Source organism: Hyaena hyaena, unplaced genomic scaffold (assembly GCF_003009895.1).
Source record: "Hyaena hyaena isolate Hyena2069 unplaced genomic scaffold, ASM300989v1 scaffold_41, whole genome shotgun sequence".
In the NCBI taxonomy this organism is placed as follows: domain Eukaryota; kingdom Metazoa; phylum Chordata; class Mammalia; order Carnivora; family Hyaenidae; genus Hyaena; species Hyaena hyaena.
Window position 1 is genome coordinate 3,649,597 of NW_024080673.1, and position 21,613 is coordinate 3,671,209.

The 21,613-nt window shown below is 42.7% G+C and overlaps 1 protein-coding gene across 1 annotated transcript in view; it reads left to right on the top strand.

Moving 5' to 3' along the window:
* The window catches only part of NCKAP5 (NCK associated protein 5), a 1,061,012-nt gene that overhangs the window by 844,727 nt on the left and 194,672 nt on the right, over positions 1-21,613 (top strand). The window contains exon 9 of the mRNA XM_039229926.1: positions 13,522-13,590. Coding sequence (XP_039085857.1) covers positions 13,522-13,590 — 69 coding nt within the window. The remainder of the gene's footprint in view (positions 1-13,521; positions 13,591-21,613) is intronic.

Consider the following 21,613-nt stretch of genomic DNA (forward strand, 5'->3'; position numbering starts at 1 on the left):
AGATCTCATCCTTTTGCATGACTGAGTAATATTTCATTGTGTATATAGACCATATCTTCTTTACAAATTCACATATCGATGGGCACTGGGACTGTTTCCATAGTTTGACTAATGTAAATCATGCTGCAATAAACATAGGGGCGCATATCTCATTTCAAATCGGCGACACCATTTTCTGTTCTCTGAGCTCTGTATCCTGTACTGTGAGGACCGTGTATGATGATATGCTGCCATGCATCTCCTCCCAGCTTTGTGTTTGGGCCTCAGAATCAATCATGGTGGCAGGATTTCCACCGTGGAAATTGGAAAAGACTGCCAAGCGGGGCTCTTTTCTTCCAGAGAGCAGATTGTGAACCATTTGCAAGCACATCCCCAAAGAGGAGCTTGTTTGGAGGAGGTGAGAATGTGGTCCCTCTGCTGGGAGTGTGTGCAGCTCAGGTCCCCGCGCCACTGGCTACCCTGTGTCGGCCTCAGCCTGGCTTGGATGCTCTCCCTCCATATCAGCTGAAAGGCTTTAGCAGGGCTTTTCTGTTATTGTTTACAGTACCACCTGTTGGGGTGGGTGTGGAATCTGCAACTGTGGTGGTTTCCCAGTGTGTCGTAACTGTGGCCTTTGCAAGTGGCAAGGGTTTGAAGGTACGTTTGAAAAGAATCAAGAAACAGGACTGTGGATGCGTGAAACAAAAGTGTTTATCCCCCTGACCAATTAATATTTCTTTTTATAATCCTAGCTGCAGTCTGCATCCCTGGGAAGTAAGGATTGTATGTGGAAAGAGTCAGAATTACAAATGGTCTGAGTGGTACCTGGGTGGTTCAGTTGGTTAAGTGTCCCAGTTCCGCTCAGGTCCTGATTTCACAGTTCGTGGGTTCGAGCCCCTCTTCAGGCTCTGCGCTGACAGCTCAGAGCCTGGAGCCTGCTTCAGATTCTGTGTCTCCTTCTCCCTCTGCCCCTCCCCTGCTTGCACTCTGTCTGTCTCTCTCTCTGTGTCTGCTCTGTCTCTCTCCCTTTCTCTCTCTCTCTCTCAAAAGTGAATAAACATTTAAAAAAATTTTAAATAATAATTTAAAAAAAGAATTACAAATGGCCTGGGTACCCTTGCATGTCCCTGGCAGTGCAGGGTGTAGGAAGTAACATTGCCTGCCTTCACTGAGTAAGGGGGGTGGGGGGGGACGTCCGCCACCCTGCCCTGCGTGCAGTGGGTGCTGTAACCAAGGGGTGGCAGGGAATAGACACCTAAGAACAGGCACCTGGCTCAGTGGCAGCCACAAGCCAGAGAGATGACTATTTCATATGTACAGTTTGGCAAGAACTGAGTGGCACATGGTTCTTTTCAACTGCCCTGTGATATGGTAGAGATTCTCATGATCCAGTTCTTCTAGGCCTTACAAGAAAGCCCAGTAGGTGGTCACTTGTGATATGACTTCAAGGTGAAATGCAGTGGCCTATCCCAGACCATCCTACACCCCTGCAAACCTGCCCCCCTGCCCTCCCTTTCCAGCTTTCTAATTCCTCCAATGCTACAATTAAAGATTCACTCCTTAATCCTCTCTTAAAATGCAAATCCTCTTAGTGCTTTATTTATCAGCGATGAATCTTAATGTGAAGGAAGTTGGGAGTTTCTCTCTGATAGCAGAGTTTTCTGCAGGGGAGGATGGTAGATAAATGGACCCTGGTAAGTAGGAGTGAGGAGACGAGAGAGGGGTGAGGGAAAGGAGAAGAGAAGGCTGCAGATGAAAAGAGCCAGGGTCGGAAACTGACCTATGTGCAAGACTGTTTAAAAGACGCGGGTGTGAGGGCCCATGTTACACTGCTCTTGGCTGGAATCTCCCTAGTCTAGAAACACCCCTTGGCTGATGCCTCCCCTTCCCACCCACCCCCCACCACCGAAGCCTGTGAGCTGCTGGGGTTCAGGTGGGAGTTGTTCTACAAGGGAAGCAGACGTTGATTGAATCCTGTAACGGGCCAGGCGCTGTTAGCTGTGCCTTACATTCATCATGCCATCCAACATCAAAGGAGTGATGGGTATTTATTTTCCTCTCGTTTACCAAGGAAAGAGAGACTCAGAGCCCGAGTGAGTTGCCTGCGGTGATGGCGGGCAAGAGGCAGCACCAGGATCCAAATAAACCCTTACTTGACTTCAAAGGCCAGGCCTCTTTCCATTATAAAACATAAAAATAAAAGAGGAAATTAAAAAAGCACCCTGTGTCCTCCCATTAGAATCTCAGGCTTTCCTCCTAGGACGATACCCCTTCTTTCCGCTCCTACTGCCTCCCGACTCCACACGTGGATTTCTTTCCTGCATGTACCCTGTAGGCAAGAAAATTATTGAACTCTCTTTTCTGTTTCTACTATGAAAGCATTACCTTTTATTATTTTTTGGATATAATACAATGCTGAATAATATTTGTCCAAGTGACACATTTTTTTCCTATTCTACACACACACATACACACACACACACACACACAGATGCGGGTGTGCACAGAGACACAGAGACACACCTTGATTCATCCCCTGGGAGACTGTTTCCCCCAGTGAGAGCCACTGAGGTACCAAGAGAGAGGCAGACTCATAAATGGAATAAGAGAAAGCAAAATACAAACTCGTATGTTTTCATCTTCATGAAGTGAGAATGTTTACAGTAGTTACTCTATCAGAAGTACACAAATGATACATTGTGAAAGCCGAGAGCAGGCACCTCGGCTGCCTCACGAGATTTGGGAGGGCTTCCAATGAAGAAGACACACATAAACACTATCTCCAATTCCAGAAAAGCACTAAGGAACTCCTGAACAGTTCAAAGTTGGCGACGGCGAAGGGATGGTGCAGAGTAACAACTCCCTTCATTCCGAAACTGATCCATCTGAGATACTAGTTCTCAAAATAGGGTTCCTAGACCCATAAGCATCAGCATCACCTGGGAACTTGTTAGAGATGCAGAGTATGGGTCCTTCCCTGGATGTGCTGAATCCAAACACTGACAGTGCCCATCAAGCCGATATAACAAGCACACGAAGTAATCCTAATGCATATTCAAGTTTGCAGACCGTGGTTCTAAAGCCCCACCTAAGGATGTAAATTCTGGAAGCATACAGAGGTTTCACGGTGAAATGTTTTCTATTTAATTCTTCAAAAATAAGCTATATCAAGTTCTCATTCCATGGGATCCCAAACTTCTTGAAAGAGGGATGGCATTTTATTTCAGTTATGTGCCCATTGCTTTGTTCTAGGCCTGGATTTGGTAAGCATCCCGAAGGTCTTTTGAGTGCAAGAGCAACAACATTTTGATGATATGTCTTCATGTATGGGTACCCAAGTGATCTGTGTTCATTCCTGTGGTGGATGGGCACAGCTCATAACTGTTTCCTGAACTTTTTAGGATAACAGAATTTGCCTCCAAGGTGTATTGGAGTCCTAAGACCCTGCCTGGGTATAGAGACTGTTATTCTTAAATAGAGTCAGTGGGAAACACCCCTCTGCCACCCGACCCTCACGCAGTCGCTACAGTGATGGGTTTTGATAAGGTGAATGATGCAGACCCCATCGGTTTCATTTGATGGTGATAAGGGGAAGGAGATTCAATATCCAAGTCCAGTTTTTGGTTTCATCCTTTGTACTCAGACTTTCCACCACTCGGCTAAATCAAAATGTCATACTTGGATGGCATGCTTGATGGCAGACTTAGCCTCTCCTGTGGTGGTGATTTATCCTCCTAGTGTTTTTAGGCAGCTTTCAAAATAGAACAGATGATAGTATGATTTGGGATATTTGGGGCATGCCTGTGTTTTGTTTAAAAGGCTGGATATGAAGTTCCTTGGCCCAGAGACCAGAGTCATTCAGATGGCACTGTAGTTAGCAAGTAAATTATTTAACTACAGTGCCCCAGGACCCTGATTCAGGGTGAGAGTTGCAAAGGAGCACACTTTCCCACATCTGAGGCCAAACAGCCTTCTTGTCCTTACTCTGACCTGTCTCCCTTTGCTGAACCGAAAGGTTTTCGGCAAGCTGGGAAGACATCATTCTGAAAAAGACCACCTTTTGCAGCAGAGGTAGCCACAAGGATGCATCCTTTTTAATTACTGTGGATGAGACATGTTCTCTGTTTTCTTTTTTCTTTCCTCTTTCTACCTTCTTTCCTCCAGACCACAGCACCCCTGCTACATTTCTACCACTTTCATTTGCACGCTATCAGTTTGTCCTTCAAGATTTTCTCTGCAGTGGATACCTACTGGCACCTGACATTATTCACTTTCATAATAACTTGACAGTGTCTACACCCAGGGTTCTATCATAATGGGATAGTGTATTTTTGATTGCTAATACAAGCCAAATGTCATTTGCTTCGTATTTTGTTCAAAATTCTAATACTGTTTTTACTCATTCCAGTGAGGACTTTTGCTGTTGATTGAATGCCTAGGGTAGGCTCCTCCAAAGGCCAAGTTACCTCTTCCTCCCTCATAGAATTAACTGATTTTTTCCCCTCTGATCTTACTGTATTAGCTTTCAGTGTGAGAAATTGATTTGTTTCCTCTACTAAGCTATTTCCTTCTTTGAGGTAGCCTGTATGTTTTGTGTATCTTTGTATCCTCCATAGAATACTTCTTGGAGAACGGTGAGAGATCAGTAACTAGATGCACTCAGGGAAAAATTGGTGTTCTAGCTCATCTCCTAAATATGTCCCTTCCACGTGCCTATCGCTGTGTAACCTTTGAGGCCTAAAATGACTGTTTTATTTTTCTTCCCACAATTGTTGGGACCATAAATTTGAAAAGGACACAGCTGGATTCATCTCCAATCCAGGTGGTGTCAAATAGAGTCAGAAGATCATTTCCAAGATCGCTTCCTTACTACCGTGTCTGGCTTCTCAGTGCCCCTTCGGCTGTATCTCTCCACAAGGTATCTCTTCCTCCAAGGCCTCTCTGTATGGCCTGGGCTTTATACCATGTGAAGATACCAGCCTTCTTACATGGCAGCTCAAGATTCCAAGAGCTAGTGTTCTGAGAGGCCCAAAGTAGAAGCCAGAACATGGTCGAGCCTTTGGACTCCCCAGAAGGGCACTTCAGCCACATTCTCTTAATCATGCAAGTCAATAAGGCCAGTCCGGAGTCAAGGAGATACATCATAAAGCATTTGCAGTCATCCTTAATCTACCACTAAGATAATACTAGTGATGGGCAAAATTAACACTTTTAAGTAAGGAACAAAAACTCTATTTCTCATACTGCTTAGTATAGAGAGGTAGAAACTTTCAATATTCTGCCAGTTGTCAAAATGTGTCAGATGATGTACACTTTTTTGTTGTTCTCTGGAAACTCCAGATAGCATATTAATAAATTGACATACATACTTAAAGAGTAAAAATATCATTTGTTTGACTTCCCACTTGTCGATAAGATATTATCAAAAAGAAACATCAGGATGTTTCTGTAAGTATGGCTATGACCACCACAGAGAGGACATAGGTAAAAGTGCCTGATATACTACTTGCTCAAACTCACCGGAATTCAGTACATATAAATATCAAAGTGAGTTTTAGTTTCTACCCAAAACTATAGTAAAAATTTAAATCTTATTCTTTTGAAAAAAGGCATATAAGGCATCATCCCTGTCACAAAGGGCTTATAGTTTAGCTTGAGAGAATATTATCAATATTTATAAAACTCTTAATGCCAATTAAGAGCATTATAATTAATTGTTAAAATGTATGGCCTCTCCTTATGATAGAGTTCAAACTAATGAACATAGGAGGAACAGTGGAATTTAAATATCACTATTTGATAACCATCACTGTAATAATTGTTTTAGGCAAAAAATTATCAATGGATGCTAAAATATATGAAGAAAGTGTGACTATTTAGATATTTGCATAATCTCAAAGTAGTTACCTATTTTCAAAGTAACTTCCCACAAGATAGTTACTGATTATAAAGGACAGTTACCTTTTTTGTGGCCATATCTGGCACATGTGATGACTGAGTGACCAAAGTTGGCAGAGTAGTCATGAGATAGATCTACATCATGTAACTCTTCATGTGATATACTGAGAAGGACACAGTATCATGGCCCTGATAATCTTGCCAAAATACTTTAATGTAACCATGAGAAAACATGAAACAAACTGATGCATACTCTACCAATAGCTGGCGTGTATTCTTGAAAAACGTCAAAGTCATGAAACAAAACAACTATTCCACATCACAGGAATCTACAGAGAAATGATAAATGAAGTACAGCTCTGGCAACCTGGAGTTGACCCTGGACTCAATACGGACATTAGGGAGATAATTGGTGAAAATTGAACAAGGCCTGTAGAGTGGATTAGGATATTGTATCAAAGTTAATTCTTGAATTTGTTACCTACCCAGTCGCTATGAAAGAAACTGTATTTTGGAGAACGCCTGGGTGGCTCAGTCAGTTAAGCATCCAGCTTCGCTTCAGGTCATGATCTCACAGTTCATGGGATCCAGCCCCGCGTCGGCTTTGTGTTGACAGCTCAGAGCCTGGAGCCTGCTATGGATTCTGTGTGTGTGGGTGTGTGGGTGTGTGTCTCTCTGCCCTTCCCCTGCTCATGTTCTATCTCTCAAAAATAAACATTAAAAAGGTTTTTCATGGGGCGCCTGGGTGGCTCAATCAGTTAAGTGTCCAATTTCGGCTCAGGTCATGATCTTGTGGTCTGTGGGTTCGAGCCCCGCATCGGGCTCTGTGCTGACAGCTCAGAGCCTGGAGCCTGCTTCAGATCCTGTGTCTCCCTCTCTCTCTGCCCCTTCCCTGCTTATGCTCTGTCTCTCTGTGTCTCTCAAAATTAAATAAACATTACAAAAACTTAAAAATATTTTTTCTTTTTTTTTTTTTTGCAAAATATGCTTCACAGTATTAAGGGGTATCATGTCTGCATCTTACTCTGAAAAAGAATTGTTTTAATCATCTCTGATTATAAACAGATAATAAAGTAAGTGTGGAAAAAGGCAACCTTTGAGTCATCGAGAGTGAAAGGTAGGAAGAGTCTTTGTAATGGTTTCCATATACTTTTGTACATCTGAAATTACTTCTTAAAATTTAATGTCTACCCCCATTTTAGCTTTTTAGGTTCATATTTGAATCAGACCACACAGAAATGAGTGGGATTAAGAGGGGCCACTAGGGAAGGGGGCCGTACGCCAGGCTCATGCAGCAGAAGCAGAAGTGTGCGCCCAGGAGACAAGAGCTGGGGCTTCACCATGGACCCCAGAGGCTGGCCTGCCTTGACAGATGCCACATTCTCTCTAGCAGCAAACACAGACCCATGGATGTGGGAGAGATGTGTGGGGAGAGACTATAGGAGGTAGAAAGCTTAGAGTGGAATTGTTACTTAATGCAGAGGGAAATTTTTCTATAGAACTATCATAACTTTGGCTATTGAAAAGGAAGCTGTGTTAGTCCGTTCAGGACACTGTAACCACCAGGCCACCACGGCCTGAGTGATATATAAATCACAGAAATTTATTTCTCATGGTTCTGGAGGCCAGGAAGTCCAATATCAAGCCTCTGGCAAGGTCAAGATCTGTTGAGGGCCCTCTTCCTGGTTCACAGCCGGTGTCTCCTTGCTATGTCCTCACGTGGTAGAGGGGAGCTAGCAATCTCTCTGGAGCCTCTATTATATAAATCTAATCCCATTTTTGAGGATTCAACCTTCATGTCCTAATCACTCCCAAAGACCCTCCCCCCCATCTCCTAATACCATCATATTAGGCATTACAATTTCATCATATGAATTTGGGGAGAACACAGACATTTAATCATCAATGTTTAATTAAGCAAATTCATGGTATACAGAGATTATAAATATAATAAGCATTTAGAGAATTAACATATAGTAGCAATCTAGAAGTGTCGGTCTGTTCAGTCATGCGTAAGCTCTGGCCAACATTTATTCACGGAGTAAGAGCTTTGAAAAACATTCTTCCTTTTAAATATATATTAATTTAGACCCATCCTCCACAGGAAACCCAAACAATATGGATTTATTCTAGAAAGCGGTTCAGTTGTATAACGATGTATGAGAACTTTAGACATGGAATCAGGAACGGATTTAGATCCCAGGAGCCAGGGTCAGGAGGAAACCGCACTGAGCTCCAAATCAGGAACTAAGTCTGGCAAACGTTTTTGGTGGTTATGGAAGGCAAAACTGAATACAAAGACCCAGTTACATTTAGCACGCATGCTAATTACATCCTCTGAGTGTACCGAGTTAATAACATAATTTCTTCAAGTCAAAAAAGACCTGTGTTGTCATTTCTGCAATTCTCAGTAGTAACACCTACTTCTCTTTTCCTCTCTCCCTTGACCTTTCCCATTCCTGCCTTAAAATTATTCTCTGTTTCTTTAAATCACATTTAATTAAGGTTTTTGTTTTCTTTTGTTTCTTCCCCTGTTGCCTCATGCTGGTAGCAGGTAAATCCTGAATTTCTAATAAATGCAGATGCATTAAAGAAGATCACGGGTTCAAGATTATTTTAACTTCACTGGCATAATTGTTAATATCTCTGTTATCCCCGGGGATATGTAGGATTACATCAATTAAATTGGTCTCTGTAACTGAACACATTAACCATAAATGTGAGACTCTGCCTTCCCCAGCACCCTTTAGGTATTTAATTTGCTTGCCTGTAATAGATTGTCAGAGCAGTAAACGTGAGGCAAGTAATGTAAGTGGTGTAATGATGGTAATTATCTGAATGGATCGATCGTAGTGTTATTGTAACATGATATTGTGGGTAGGAGCGAGATAGAGACACCCTATATAAATTCCCATTTTCAGCTTTATTTCCTTACACGTTTTTTTCCCAAGACGTTTAAAGTGAAAACAACGTAAACTGGCATTGCCAATCTCTCCTTTATCTCTTCCCATTATCCTTTGTGCAGTTGCCTTACTGAAACCGACAGACCCCACACACACTCAATTTCTCCAAAGCCAGCAGCGACGTTATAGAATTGGAATTCCAGCAGTCCCCCCCGTGACTCCCGGTACTCAAATATTTGAACTGGAAGTCACTTTGTAGATTGGCTAGGCTGTTCCCTTCATTTATTACCTAAAGAACTGTAAAGCCAGCAAGGTTAAATGACTCGCTAAAGCTTTCACGGCAGGGTATTGCCAGATAGACTGCCACGGCGGGGCTAGAACCTGGAGCCGGGGTCCCTGAGGTTACACCAGCTGCAGGTATGAATGAAGTCCAGTGGGACAGGCCACGGCAGTCCCCGACAGAAAACAGCAGCAAGCAAAAGGAAACAGCTTTCCGTTGAGTGTTGGGAGGTGGGGGGTAGGAATGAAGAGAAGAAACAGTCCAGGAACAACCAATATTGAATCAGTCTAAGCAGAAAATCGGCAGGAGGATGGAATCACTGGGCTGCGTGGCAGAGGTCTACCCATGACAAGGTTGTAGGAAAGAAGTCAAAGCCAAGTTTTGGTTGCTACCTGAAGAAGAAACAGGGGTTTGAATCCTGGGATCAAATCAGGAATAGGTTGAGGTGATCTAACGGTAGCAAACGCACCTCCAAAAAGGCTTCTCCCAGCAGTTTCCCGCAACATTTGGGCCCCGTTTTCTTTGGATCACTTGACCTGAATTTCGTTGTTGGTTAAAATAACAAGCTGGTCTAAAGCTGGAGCTTTCATATGTCTGTCAAAAAAAAAAAAAAAAAAAACCATCGCCGTCATCAGAGGCACAAAGGAAACCACGTATAACCCATGTTTTCTGAGTTACCAGAATGCAGAACGTTAGAACTTCAAGTCACTGTTAAGTAGAAAGATCAAAATGAAATATTCACAGAATGAAGGCTACAGGCCTGTGTGCCCCAGATGAGGGTGGACGCAGAAGGTGTGGGGAAAACATTCCCCGTACTGACCACGAATGGAGCCCGAAAGTGCCCAGCGCTGGCTGGAGGGCAGGGCTTGACCCTGCAGGGGACCTGAGGTGACTGTGTCAGACAAGTGTTGTTTCCGGGGAGAAGGAAGCAAGGAGCAAGGGAGAGTTTCCATTCGAAGATCTGGTTCTGGTGGGAAAAACGGAAGAGGGAAAATTCTAAGATGCTAAAGAAATAAGGAAGAAATATAAGACCACCTCCTCCAATCGCCATGTGTTAAAGAAGCTAAAACAAGGCTAGGTGCAGGGTGGAAGAACGGGATGTGAACGTGACACGTGCTGATTAAGCAGAAAGAGCGTAACAAGAAAATTGGTAGGAACTGTGGCATATGTAATCGCAGGGACCCAAGGGACATAATGGTTACTCGATAGTAACAATAAAGTAAGACACAGAAGGGAGGAGAGAATACTGTGAATGAAGCTGTAAGAGGTGGAGGGCCGTGGAGGACAAGGGGTGGGAAAGGAAGGGACCCCTTGCTGAGTATGAGTATACCTTTTAGTATATTTTGACTTTGGGAGTCTATTAATGCTTTCTGTATTCAGAAACAGAGGTGAAATGCACAAGAAAAGGAGATATTAAATAGGACTATCATCAGAAACAAATGGACTGAGCTGCAAGAAGGCATGAAGAGCATAACCATAGGAAAGGGAGACAGTTACCAATCTAGTAACTTTTGAACACAGTATTGTTACTACATACATTCATTCTAAAGGGGAAAAAATCAAACTGTGAACTCTTCTTACGACTATTTCTCATATTGTAACAGTTTTCTATGCACAGTAGAGTTGAATAAATGAGTAAATGTAATAATAGTGGATGCCTGTGTTCTCCCTGCAAAAAAGGAAGACACAAATAAGAAAAAGGGGACGGCGATGAAGAATTCTGTAGGGGTTGGAGAGAGAGAGAGAGGAGAGAGAGAGAGTACGCACGCACATACTGTGTGTGTGTGTGTGTGTGTGTGTGTGTGTGTGTGTGTAGGTATAGTGAAGAGAAAAAGAGAGAAACCCTTATACTGAAAGGGACTGGGAGAAATGACCTCTCAGTAGCAATGGGCACACATTAATACTCAGATCATAGTTTCCAAATACCATTCCCCAATGAAAAGCAGACAGGATTCTTTGGAGAAATGGCTGATTACAGGAATGGGGGTAAAGTGGGCTTCAAACATTTTCTTGTGCCTAAAAAGAAAGTCTTTTTCAAAATGATGGAAATATGGGGCCACGTGGATGGCTCAGTTGGTTCAGCATCTGACTTTTGACTTTGGTTCAGGTCATGATCTGACGGTTCGTGGGATTGAGCCCCGTGTGTGGCTCTGTGCTGACACAGCAGAACCTGCTTGAGCGTCTGTCTCCTTCTCTCTGCCCCTCCCCAGCTTGTGCTCTCTCTCTTTCTCTCTCTCAAAATAAATAAATAAACGTAAAAAAATTGCTGGAAACATGTCAAAAGAGCACAGGTTACAGGGGTTTGCTTTTCCAAAGTTGGGATACCTTGACCATCAAAATAAATACAGTAATGACTCAGAACTCTTTCAATAATATGAGTCCATGTATTCATGTGGGTAAATAATAAATATAAAGAGCAGTTTCTTACAATAGAATGCAAACTTATAAGGATAGTTGGAATAATGGACTGAGAAATCACCATGTGCAATTGTCATCATTGATTCAGACAAGATTCAATGGTTGCTAAGATAAGTTGATAAAAGTTTGATGAGAAATAGTATATTTTCATAACATAAAAATGCCTCTGCATGATTTATTTATTAACTACAAAAGGAATGTGACTTTGAAATAGAGATTTGGCAGACCCCACCTTCACCATGTGATCAAAGTTAACATGTCCAATAAGGGATACATGGACATGGCATAATTATGATATGATGCACTGGGAAGGACCCAGCATCTCACACACACACACACACACACACACACACACACACACACACACCATTTTTGTGCTATTCCTGATAAGTATGCTGGAGGAAACATGAAACAAACCCAAATTAAGGGACATTCCACAAAATAATTGACCTTTATTCTTCCAGGAAATAAAAAAGGAAGGGAGGGAGGGAGGGAGGAAGGGAGGGAGGGAGGGAGGAAGGGAGGGAGGGAGGACAGAGAAAAAGGAAAAGAAATTAATAGCATAAAAGACAAAGGATTGTTCAGATTAAAAGATCCTATATGAACGACAAATAGATTCAATGCCTGACCATGGATGGGTTTCAGGACTGGAAAAAAATTGCCGTAATGACATTATTGGAACAATGGATGAACTGGAATTGGTTTCAAAGATCAGATTGTGGTATCATATGAATTAGTATTTCCTGAATTTGACAACTATGCTTTGGTTGTGTACGAAAATGTCTTTGTCATTAGAAAACATACACAAAAGTATTTAGGAAAAAAAGGACATCATATCTGTGGCTTACTCTCAAGTTTCAGGGAAAAACAATGAAAGAAAGAGAGAATGATCAAATGTGGCAAAATATTAATGCCTGGACTCTGAGGAAAGGGAATGCCGGAGTTCTTTTTATTACTCTCAAATTATCTTCAAGTTTGATTTTTTTTTTTCAAATAGAAAGTTTAAAAAGAAACTGTAGGAAGAAACTATAAAGGAAAAAAATGTTAATTCTTTTTTTCTACCACCTAAAAATCACCATCATTGTTTTGAAAAAAAAAACTGATTTAGAGCTCTGTACCCCCACTTCCAAATGTCAAGACCCATTGTGGTGAAGGGGTAAGTAGTGAAAGGGTAGGTAGAGCAGCCGAGTTTGCTTTGGGGAGCAGGGTGCACGGTCCATGTTACAGCCTTGGGAATGTTTAACTTGCACAGTTCAGGATTCAAAATAGAGCCAGTAGTAGCTGAAGGGGACACAGGTCACCAGACGGGGAGTGCAGTGCCCATGTCACCATTTCATGTTCTTTCTAAAACCTAATACGCTTATACCCATCACTTTTTCCCGTTATTATTCAACTCATAACATAGTAACCATATTCCACCTAGTATCCCATAGTAACCTATCTAACAGGCAGACACCCACATGGTTCTGAGGACCAGGAAAGCAGTCATTTTTAAAAGGGAGGGGGAGGGGGGAGAGACTCAAGTGTAGTTCAGTTCTTAAATTTCTCATTATATTCTGATGTCTAGAAGCCATTGCTTTGCGAAGAAAGGCACGTGTTTGGTTTGCATTTGGAATTATGCTTTCATGAATATACCTGAGATTCTTTTCTATGGCCTAAACAAATATTGGGTTGTGAAACTGTGATAGGTCTTAATGAAGTGGATTAAGGCATTCCTTACCTTGACATTTTCATAGAATGAAATAAACACTGTAATCTTTTTACAGAACACTCTCACATCAGGCCATGATTTGATTTGCTACCTGTTCAGAATATCAAGTTTTTGCGTTTCTTGAAATGGGAATGTACTTTTGTGAACAAGCTGATGGGACAGAAGTCATCCCTGAGTTATTTATAATAGTACTTAGAGCAAACTTGTCAAAGAGTCTTCTCAAAGATTGTTTTGGATCCCGAGGAGGTATATTTAGTAACTGTATCGAATAAGCTGTCACCTAACACAACATTTCATTGATTTATTTGTATTATTTTTGTATCTCACTGCAGGCAGAGAATTCAGCATTGGCTTTGGAAAATGAAAATCAAAGGGAACAGTATGAGAGATGTCTTGATGAGGTAAGTGGACTAGAAAGGCTCTTCACAAAAGGCGGAACTATGTAGGATTCCCTTGGTCAGATCTTAATATAGGTCTCTTTAGCCGCCTCCACACGACATTAGCATTTTGATCTCCAAAGGAACGTTGTAAGCATGTATGTAGACATTGAGAAGGAAGGTCAATGTCTCTTCCCCTCCCCCCTTCTGTCCTATTTCACTGTACAAGCATCTGTAAATTCCTTTTGGCTATTATTTCGTATTCTTGGGGCACCATTGGGGTACGCCTCACTGTATGATAAATCTCTTCTGTCCACTAAGTGTGATCCCAGCCTGTGAATGAGAAAAGCTATGTCAAGACACGCTGCACCACCAATTGGATGCCGTGTCTGAAAAAGCAAACCCTCGATGAAGTGGGTGGGGATGATGTTCATAGTTGGGAGCCAGAGGGAAAATATGGGTAGACTGAGAACAAGCTGCAAAGAGAAAGGGAAGTGAGGAAGAAAATTTGAGTAGAATGGAAGAAGACAGAGCCACACGCATGAGTAAACTGGATAAGTATTAGTTGACGATAATGAAGAGATGAAGGCAGAGGCCATGGGCAGCTCAAGAGTTCCTGAGAGGCGAGGGGAAAATTGAAGTGTGTGTGCAAGGCCCTGGTTCTCCTCACAGTCATTCCCCTCATGCTGTTGGGGATCATACCCTCAGCCCCTGCTCTATCACCCAGTCGGGATTGGCCATTCACCTCTCAGACAAGCTCTCATCTAGGATTTTGTTGGTGATTAGGGTTATTACTTTAATGGGATGACTTTGTTAGTCATCTGTTCGAATAAAGATAAAACTTGCACATATGTGTGTATCCATCTTAAGAGTTGTTATGAATTGCTGACATAGGTTTTAAGAAAAACTACATTTAATTGTATTCCATTACCTTACCAGTGGAGACTGGCCTATATATCTTCAGTATTTTCCTCCTCGCTAACAGTTAGGAGAATCTTTTCCAAAAAAAACTCCTCTTGATCTTTTTCCCTTCCCCCACACTGTCCCAGAAGGTGATGGGTCACGCTTAAAGAACACAGTTTCTAATCCCAGTTAGGATATCATCACTGCCACCGTATGCCTCTCTCCCCTCCCTCCAACCCAGATGTGGTCTTTCTCCTCAGAGTTGCAGTTGTGGCTGCTGTTTTCCTCCACCAGGAAGCCTCAAAATGTGACCCCTGAACCCAACAGTCTCAGCCTCACCTGGGAAGTTATTAGAAATGCAGATTCTGAGGCCTCATCCCACACATCCAGACTAAAGGGCTCTGGGAGTGGGCCCGGCAATCTGTGAGTTCACAGGCCCTCTGGGTGACTGATACACACTTACAGTTTGGGACCCACTGTCCTCATTGCAGGGACCAACTTGCCTTATTGTTAACTTCTGTATGGTTGAAAAACCCTCACCATGTTTCCAGAAAGTTGTTTAATTGTTTAATATTTCTAGCCATATGGATTTGTTACTCAAAGAAAATGGCATTTGCAGTCCTCTGCCCTGTCAGGACTTAAAAAGACTCAGTATAATCTTTACAGTGGCCAAAAGTGAATGAATAGCTGAAGTAAGTCGACATAAGAGAGAAACGATGACTCATTCTAATGAAGCCAGTTCAGCACTTCTCAACCCTGCCCCCCACACTCTTGGTCCAATCAAAGTTTAGGGAAATAAAGACCAAATACATCCAAGGCTATTGAAAGGAACAATACTACCCTTGGGTCATAAGTATCCATCAGCCAAGTTTCACTTTAACCTCCTGTACAGAATTTGTAATGAAGCTGAATCTGTATTCAGAAGTCAAATTTATGTGAATCCCATCACAGGAACTTCTTTTAATTTTTTTGCGTGATTTTTTTTGATTTTTTAATGTTTTCTTTATTTCTTTCTGAGGGAGAGAGAGAGAGAGGCAGCATGAACAGGGAAGGGTCAGAGAGAGGGGGAGACATGGAATCAGAAGCAGACTCCAGGCTCCGAGCTAGCTGTCAGCACAGAGCCTGATGCGGGGCTCAAACCCACAAACTGTGAGATCATGACCTGAGCCAAAGTTGGACGCTTAACTGACTGAGCCATCCAGGCACCCCTCACCACAAGAACTTCTTATTCGTCCCAATTCTCCCACCAGTCATTCCTCCCGATTGGTCAAAAAGTTCATGGCATTTCTTTATGGAAACTCATAGTCTCGTTTCCATATGCTCTCTCTGCCTGCATGCTGAAGGCTTCATCGGAATGTGTCAGGGCCAACCATAAGTTTTCATCCACAGAATCACGTCACAGGGAGTTTCTACCGAAGACAGACTTTTTAGAGGGAGAGTCCCTCTGTTCTAGATTGCAAAAATTAACTATTGCCAAAGAGGTGATTTGCAACTCAGAACCACCTCTGAGCAGTACAGATGTTTTGTATTCCTGATACTGGCCCCTGATTACACATGCCAGTTGTTTTGTAACTAATTGTATGAGGTTGGCAATCCATTTCCATGCATTGTAAGAGAATGCTCTCCAAGGGGTAGTTGAGTGTAGTAATAATGCCAACTGGAAATTCTTTTCAAGGCTTTTTAGACTAATTAGTCAAACTAACAAGGTAAGGCCTCATGTAAGTTATTTCCTTGCTAGCGGGTTTCATACAACATACACAAGTGGATATCATCTAAATTTAAAATGTTCTTCAATCCCTTTTGCACTGATTGTTACTTTCTGAGAAAAGAAGAACATGTTGAGAATTTGAGAAAAACTCTTGGGAGTAGCAAACCCCCTCTGTGTGTTATGACAAAAGGGTATGTTTATTCAGAAGGAAATGGAGCCACATCCAAACACACACCTGGGTTGCCGGCACACACGTGCCCACACATGCATGTGCACACACACTCCACCACTTCACATCACCTCTGCTGCTGCCTAGATCCTCATCTCCTTTCCGTGCAATACAAGGACCAGTCTTGATTTCTTGAGCAGGTTGGAGGTTTTCACGTTTGAGTCTAGTTTCTTTATCTAGCTATTTGACATACAGTTTGCTAGCAAACAGTGAATGCTGTTTATTCTCACTCATGCTTTGCCCATAGTTACTTTAGAAAGGACTAATTCCCATGGAGAGAAGTATAATGACATACATAAAAAAAAAGTAAAAGAATATTCCCTCAAACCATCACTCTACATTTAGATGGATTTAGTTGCATCCTCTAAGTATTTGTTGGGCGTCAGTGTCATGCAGACCTGGAAAGTCAAGGTGGTCCCCAGCCTGGCAGAAGTGAGGGGGATAGTTAATCACACAGGAAATTAGGTGAACTGGGGCCTTTGAGGATGTATAACATAGTCACCAAAGAGCCCAAGGGACCGTGGGTGGGTCAGCAACGAAGGGGGGAGAACTGAAAGGGCATCTTTAGCCAAAGGAGCTGGAGCAGGTGAAGGCCAAGCAGTTCTCACCCTTCCCTGCCCATCAGACTTACCTGGGGAGGTTTAAGAACACTGCCACCTGGGCCCCACATCAGAAGTTCTGATCTGATTCTGGCCTAAAGTGGGGCCCGGGTGTTAGAAATTTTAAAGACTCGAGGGAGTTATAATATTCAGCCAAGATTAAGAAGCATTGCACTTAGGCCCTTTGAATGCTATAATTTAGAGAACATTTTCAGAAAATGTCAGTAAGAGGATAGAAACTCCCCCAAACTTGGAGGTGATGACAGAAGAGCAACAGACCCATGTGGAAATTCTGGGCTATTTCCAGTTCCTCAACAGTATCTGAACAAGCAAAAAGTAAATCCTGTCAAAGTGTGTTTCTGGGCCCATTCTGCAGAAAGATGTGCAGCAATTGCTAAACATACAGATATTTGAACCACAAAAGGCCTTGAATAGCCAAAGCAATGTTGAAAAAAGAAAAACAAAGGTGGAGGCATCATAATTATGGACCTCAAGCTATCTTACAAAGGTGTAGTCACCAAGACGGCATGGTGCTGGCACACAAACAGACACTCAGATCAATGGAACAGAAGAGAAAACTCAGAAATGAACCCAAAACTATGTGGTCAACTGATCTTTGACAAAATAGGAATGAATATCCAATGGGAAAAAGGACAGTCTCTTCAACAAATGGTGTTGGGAAAACTGGACAGCAACATGCAGAAGAATGAAACTGGACCACATCTTACACCATACACAAAAATAAATTCAAAACAGATTGAAAGACCTAAATGTGAGACAGGAAATCATCAAAATCCTAGAGTAGAACATAGGCAGCAACCTCTTTGACATCAGCCATAGCAACTTCTCACTAGATACATCTTCTGTGGCAAAGGAAACAGAAACAAAATGAACTAATGGAGCCTCATCAAGATAAAAATCTTCTACACAGCAAAGGAAACAATCCACAAAACTAAAAGGCAACTGACAGAATGAGAGAAGATATTTGCAAATGACATATCTGATAAAGGATTAGTATTCAAAATCTATAAAAACTTACCAAACTCAACATCCCCCCACCACAAGTAATCCAATTAAAAAAGGGGCATAAGACACGAATAGACATTTTTCCAAAAAAGATATCCGGATGGCTAACATACACATGAGAAGATGCTCAACATCACTCATCATTAGAGAAATGCAAATCAAAACTACAATGAGATATCACCTCAGACCTGTCCAAATGGCTAAAATTAACACAGAAAACAACAAGTGTTGGCAAGGATGCGGAGAAAGGGGAACGCTCTTACACTGTTGATGGGAATGAAGACTGGTGCAGACACTCTGGAAACCAGTATGGAGATTCCTCAAAAAGTTAAAAATAGAACTACCCAATGACCCAGCAATTGCACTACTAGGCATTTACCCCAAGGATACAAAAATACTAATTCAAAGGGATACATGCATCTGGATGTATCAGGTGAAATTGCATGGCTGTCCCAGACTCTAGTGAGACTGTGTGTGTGTGCAGGCGTGTCTGTGTGTGTATGCATGTGTGTGTGCGTGTATTGTGTGTGTGCGTGCGTGCATGTGCGTGACTGGTTTAAAGCTGTTTCTGTTTCCCATTTTCCTCCTAGGCTTCTATATTTCCTTTTTCTCTTCACTGGACAGCCAGCATTCCCTTTTGCCCAAGAATATCTGAGCTTCCATTTGCCCCTAGATATTATTTATTATCTAAAATGATATTTGTGCAGCCAGGGGACGCCAGTCGTGAAATGGATTTGAACAATTGTGTCCGTGCTGAAATGCCAGGTCACGCCAGGAATGCATGGTGTGTGTGGGGAGAGAATGACAAGGGCCAAGGCGAACCAGCGCATGCATCTCAGGGTCAGGACGGAAGGGCCCAGAACCAAGGTTAAGTCTGCCCCTCCCCTTGTGCTTCCTGGGCCCGGTGGCATCGCATATGGGCAGCAGCTGCGGCACCGGGAAGACACAGAAGGTGGGGAAGAGATGGTGGCTTGCTGCAGGGGTGGAAGGGAGCGTTCTCTGTCTTTAGTCAGAATTTTGGAATCTTCTTTTTTGAGCCATACCAGAGATGACAACTTTCCCAGCCCCTATGGAGTCCCAATAGGCAAAAAGAAAATATTCTATAGCAGGTATGTATTATCCTTTAGGTACCCAGAGCCCACGGGGCCACCTGTGGCAAATGGCGGCACTGGTCCAGGGTGGACCGGGATAGGGTGAGGGCAGTAGGAGGGACAGGCTTAGGAGGAGCCAGGGCACTGATGGCAGAAGTCGGAAAGCTTACTGCACGACTGCCACTCCGTGCCGGAGACAGATGTGCACTCGGGGTGACAGGGATGGTTTGTGCTGGCCTGGGCACCTGGTGCCCTCATGGCGGGGACCCCATGGGTGGCCCAGTCCTGGCGGGAGGATCTCGGTCATACGGCCACTGGATTTCTTCTAAAGCATGTGGAAAAGATGTGCACTCCCCTTTCACTTCATGACACAGAGATAGCAGCATTATCTACAATAGCCAAATTATGGAAAGAACCCAAATGTCCACTGACTGATGAATGGATAAAGAAGATGTGTTCTCTGTATGCAATGGAATATTACTCAGCCATCAAAAAGAATGCAGTCTTTCCATTTGCAACAATGTGGATGGAACAAAGTGTATTATGCCAAGTGAAATGTCAGTAAAGACAAATATCATATGATTTCACTAATATGTGGAATTTTATAAACAAAACAGATGAACATAGGATGGAAAAAAGAGAGGCAAACCAGAAAGCAGATTCTTAATATAGAGAGCAAACTGAGGGTTACTCAAGGGGGAGGTGGGAGAGGATGGGCTAAATGGGTGATGGGGATTAAGGAGTGTACTTGTGATGAACACTGGGTGTGGTATATAGGTGATGAATCATTAAACTCTACACCTCAAACTAATATTACACTGTATGATCACTAACTCAGATTAAAATAAAAACTTAAAAAATAAAATTGACACAGAAAAAAATAAAAATAAATTCATATACTCATACCTCATTCAGCTTAATAGCTGAAAATTCAAACGGACTGAAGGGTGAGGAAATTGACAACCTATCAGACTTCCCCTTCGAACCGTCAGAATAGGGCCAGAGTTCCTTACAGTCAGTGAGGATGCCAGATTTGAGTTCTTTGACTTTTCTGTGCTCTCTACTTCAGAGCACAGAGGCAGGGAAAACTAGACTTTGGACATAGTTCAATAAAAGAAAAAAAAAAACACCACCAGAATTTCTTTTAAACCAAGGCGAAATAAAGGCAATAGTAGGTTACCAAGAGCAGTTCTGACCTTCCTCTCTGATTCCTATGCTGTAAACCAGGACTGGATTGTGGAATCATCAGACATTCTCAGTGCATGTCCCTCACCTGGATCCTAAGTAATCTTGAAAAGCAGTATCTTATCGATGGAGATGGGGGACGATCCTGCTTGTGGCTCTCAGTGCTTCAAATGCCCATTGCACGAATGGACCATGAAATCAACAGATGAGGGCCTTCCTATGTCTGCTCTAGACTCGAAACACCAAGAGGCAGAACCTGTGTTCTACTCACCATTATTTCTCCAAGATCCAGCACCATCTATAGCCCATACTTTGCACTTTGTGTATATTTGTTGAATGGGTAAATTAATGAATGGAGATTACCAGCCCCAAATTAATTTCCCAGTTAATTCCCCCTGCAATCCCACATTCATATTTAAATGAATTTTTCCCGCTTCCAGTATTTTGCAGAGCAAATAAATAATACAGGTACTTAGTGATTTATATTTATACATGCATATTACACATGCACACACTTCCTTACTATATAAATAAAATCTCTTATTCTCAAGCCATTCTTCAATAACTACTGACCCAAAAATGTATTTTTTTCTTTGAAGTTCAAATGTTCAGATTCAGATATAACTTTCATGGGGTGACTGCTTTATATCAGATACTGTCCAAGGTGGTTTTTCTGGTTATAGTTATCATCTCATGCATTTTTCAAGACTTGAGAGGGGGCCAGTTCCCCTCCTCCACATATGTATAATGTCAAGCTGCTCCCCCACCACCGTACATATCAGTATATAATCAACACAGGCCACATTTGAACCCAAATCCTTCCCATGATTCTGCCTCAAGACTCCACTCCCTTGCCCCCAGCTGTCTCCGAATGATAAATCAAACTCAGAAGCATTGAAAACTTCTCCAAAGCACAATTTCCAAAACTTGTCCTCTCTCAATGAGGTTTTTAAAGGAGGGTGCTGAGATGACACTTGTTTTGCATGATAAAATAGTACATACAAGGACAGAAGCAGGACTGTGAGGCAGGAGGAGCCCTGTCAGAGCTTGGTGCCCTCAGAGTTGCTCACTCTACCACCCTCGACCCAGCCCTGGCTGTCCTCTGGATGCGGTGAGGATTGGCTCCCTCTTGGAATAAGTGTGGCTTATGCCCAGGTGTGGCTTCGCATCCAGCCCCAGGGACTGTTTTGAAAGCAAGAAAGGACAACACCACAGCCCTGACTTCTCCTCCCTCCGCCCACCTGCTTCCTGGGGAGTGCGGCCGTGGCAGGGGGTGGGCGTGGGGATGACGCGTGCCCCTTAGAAG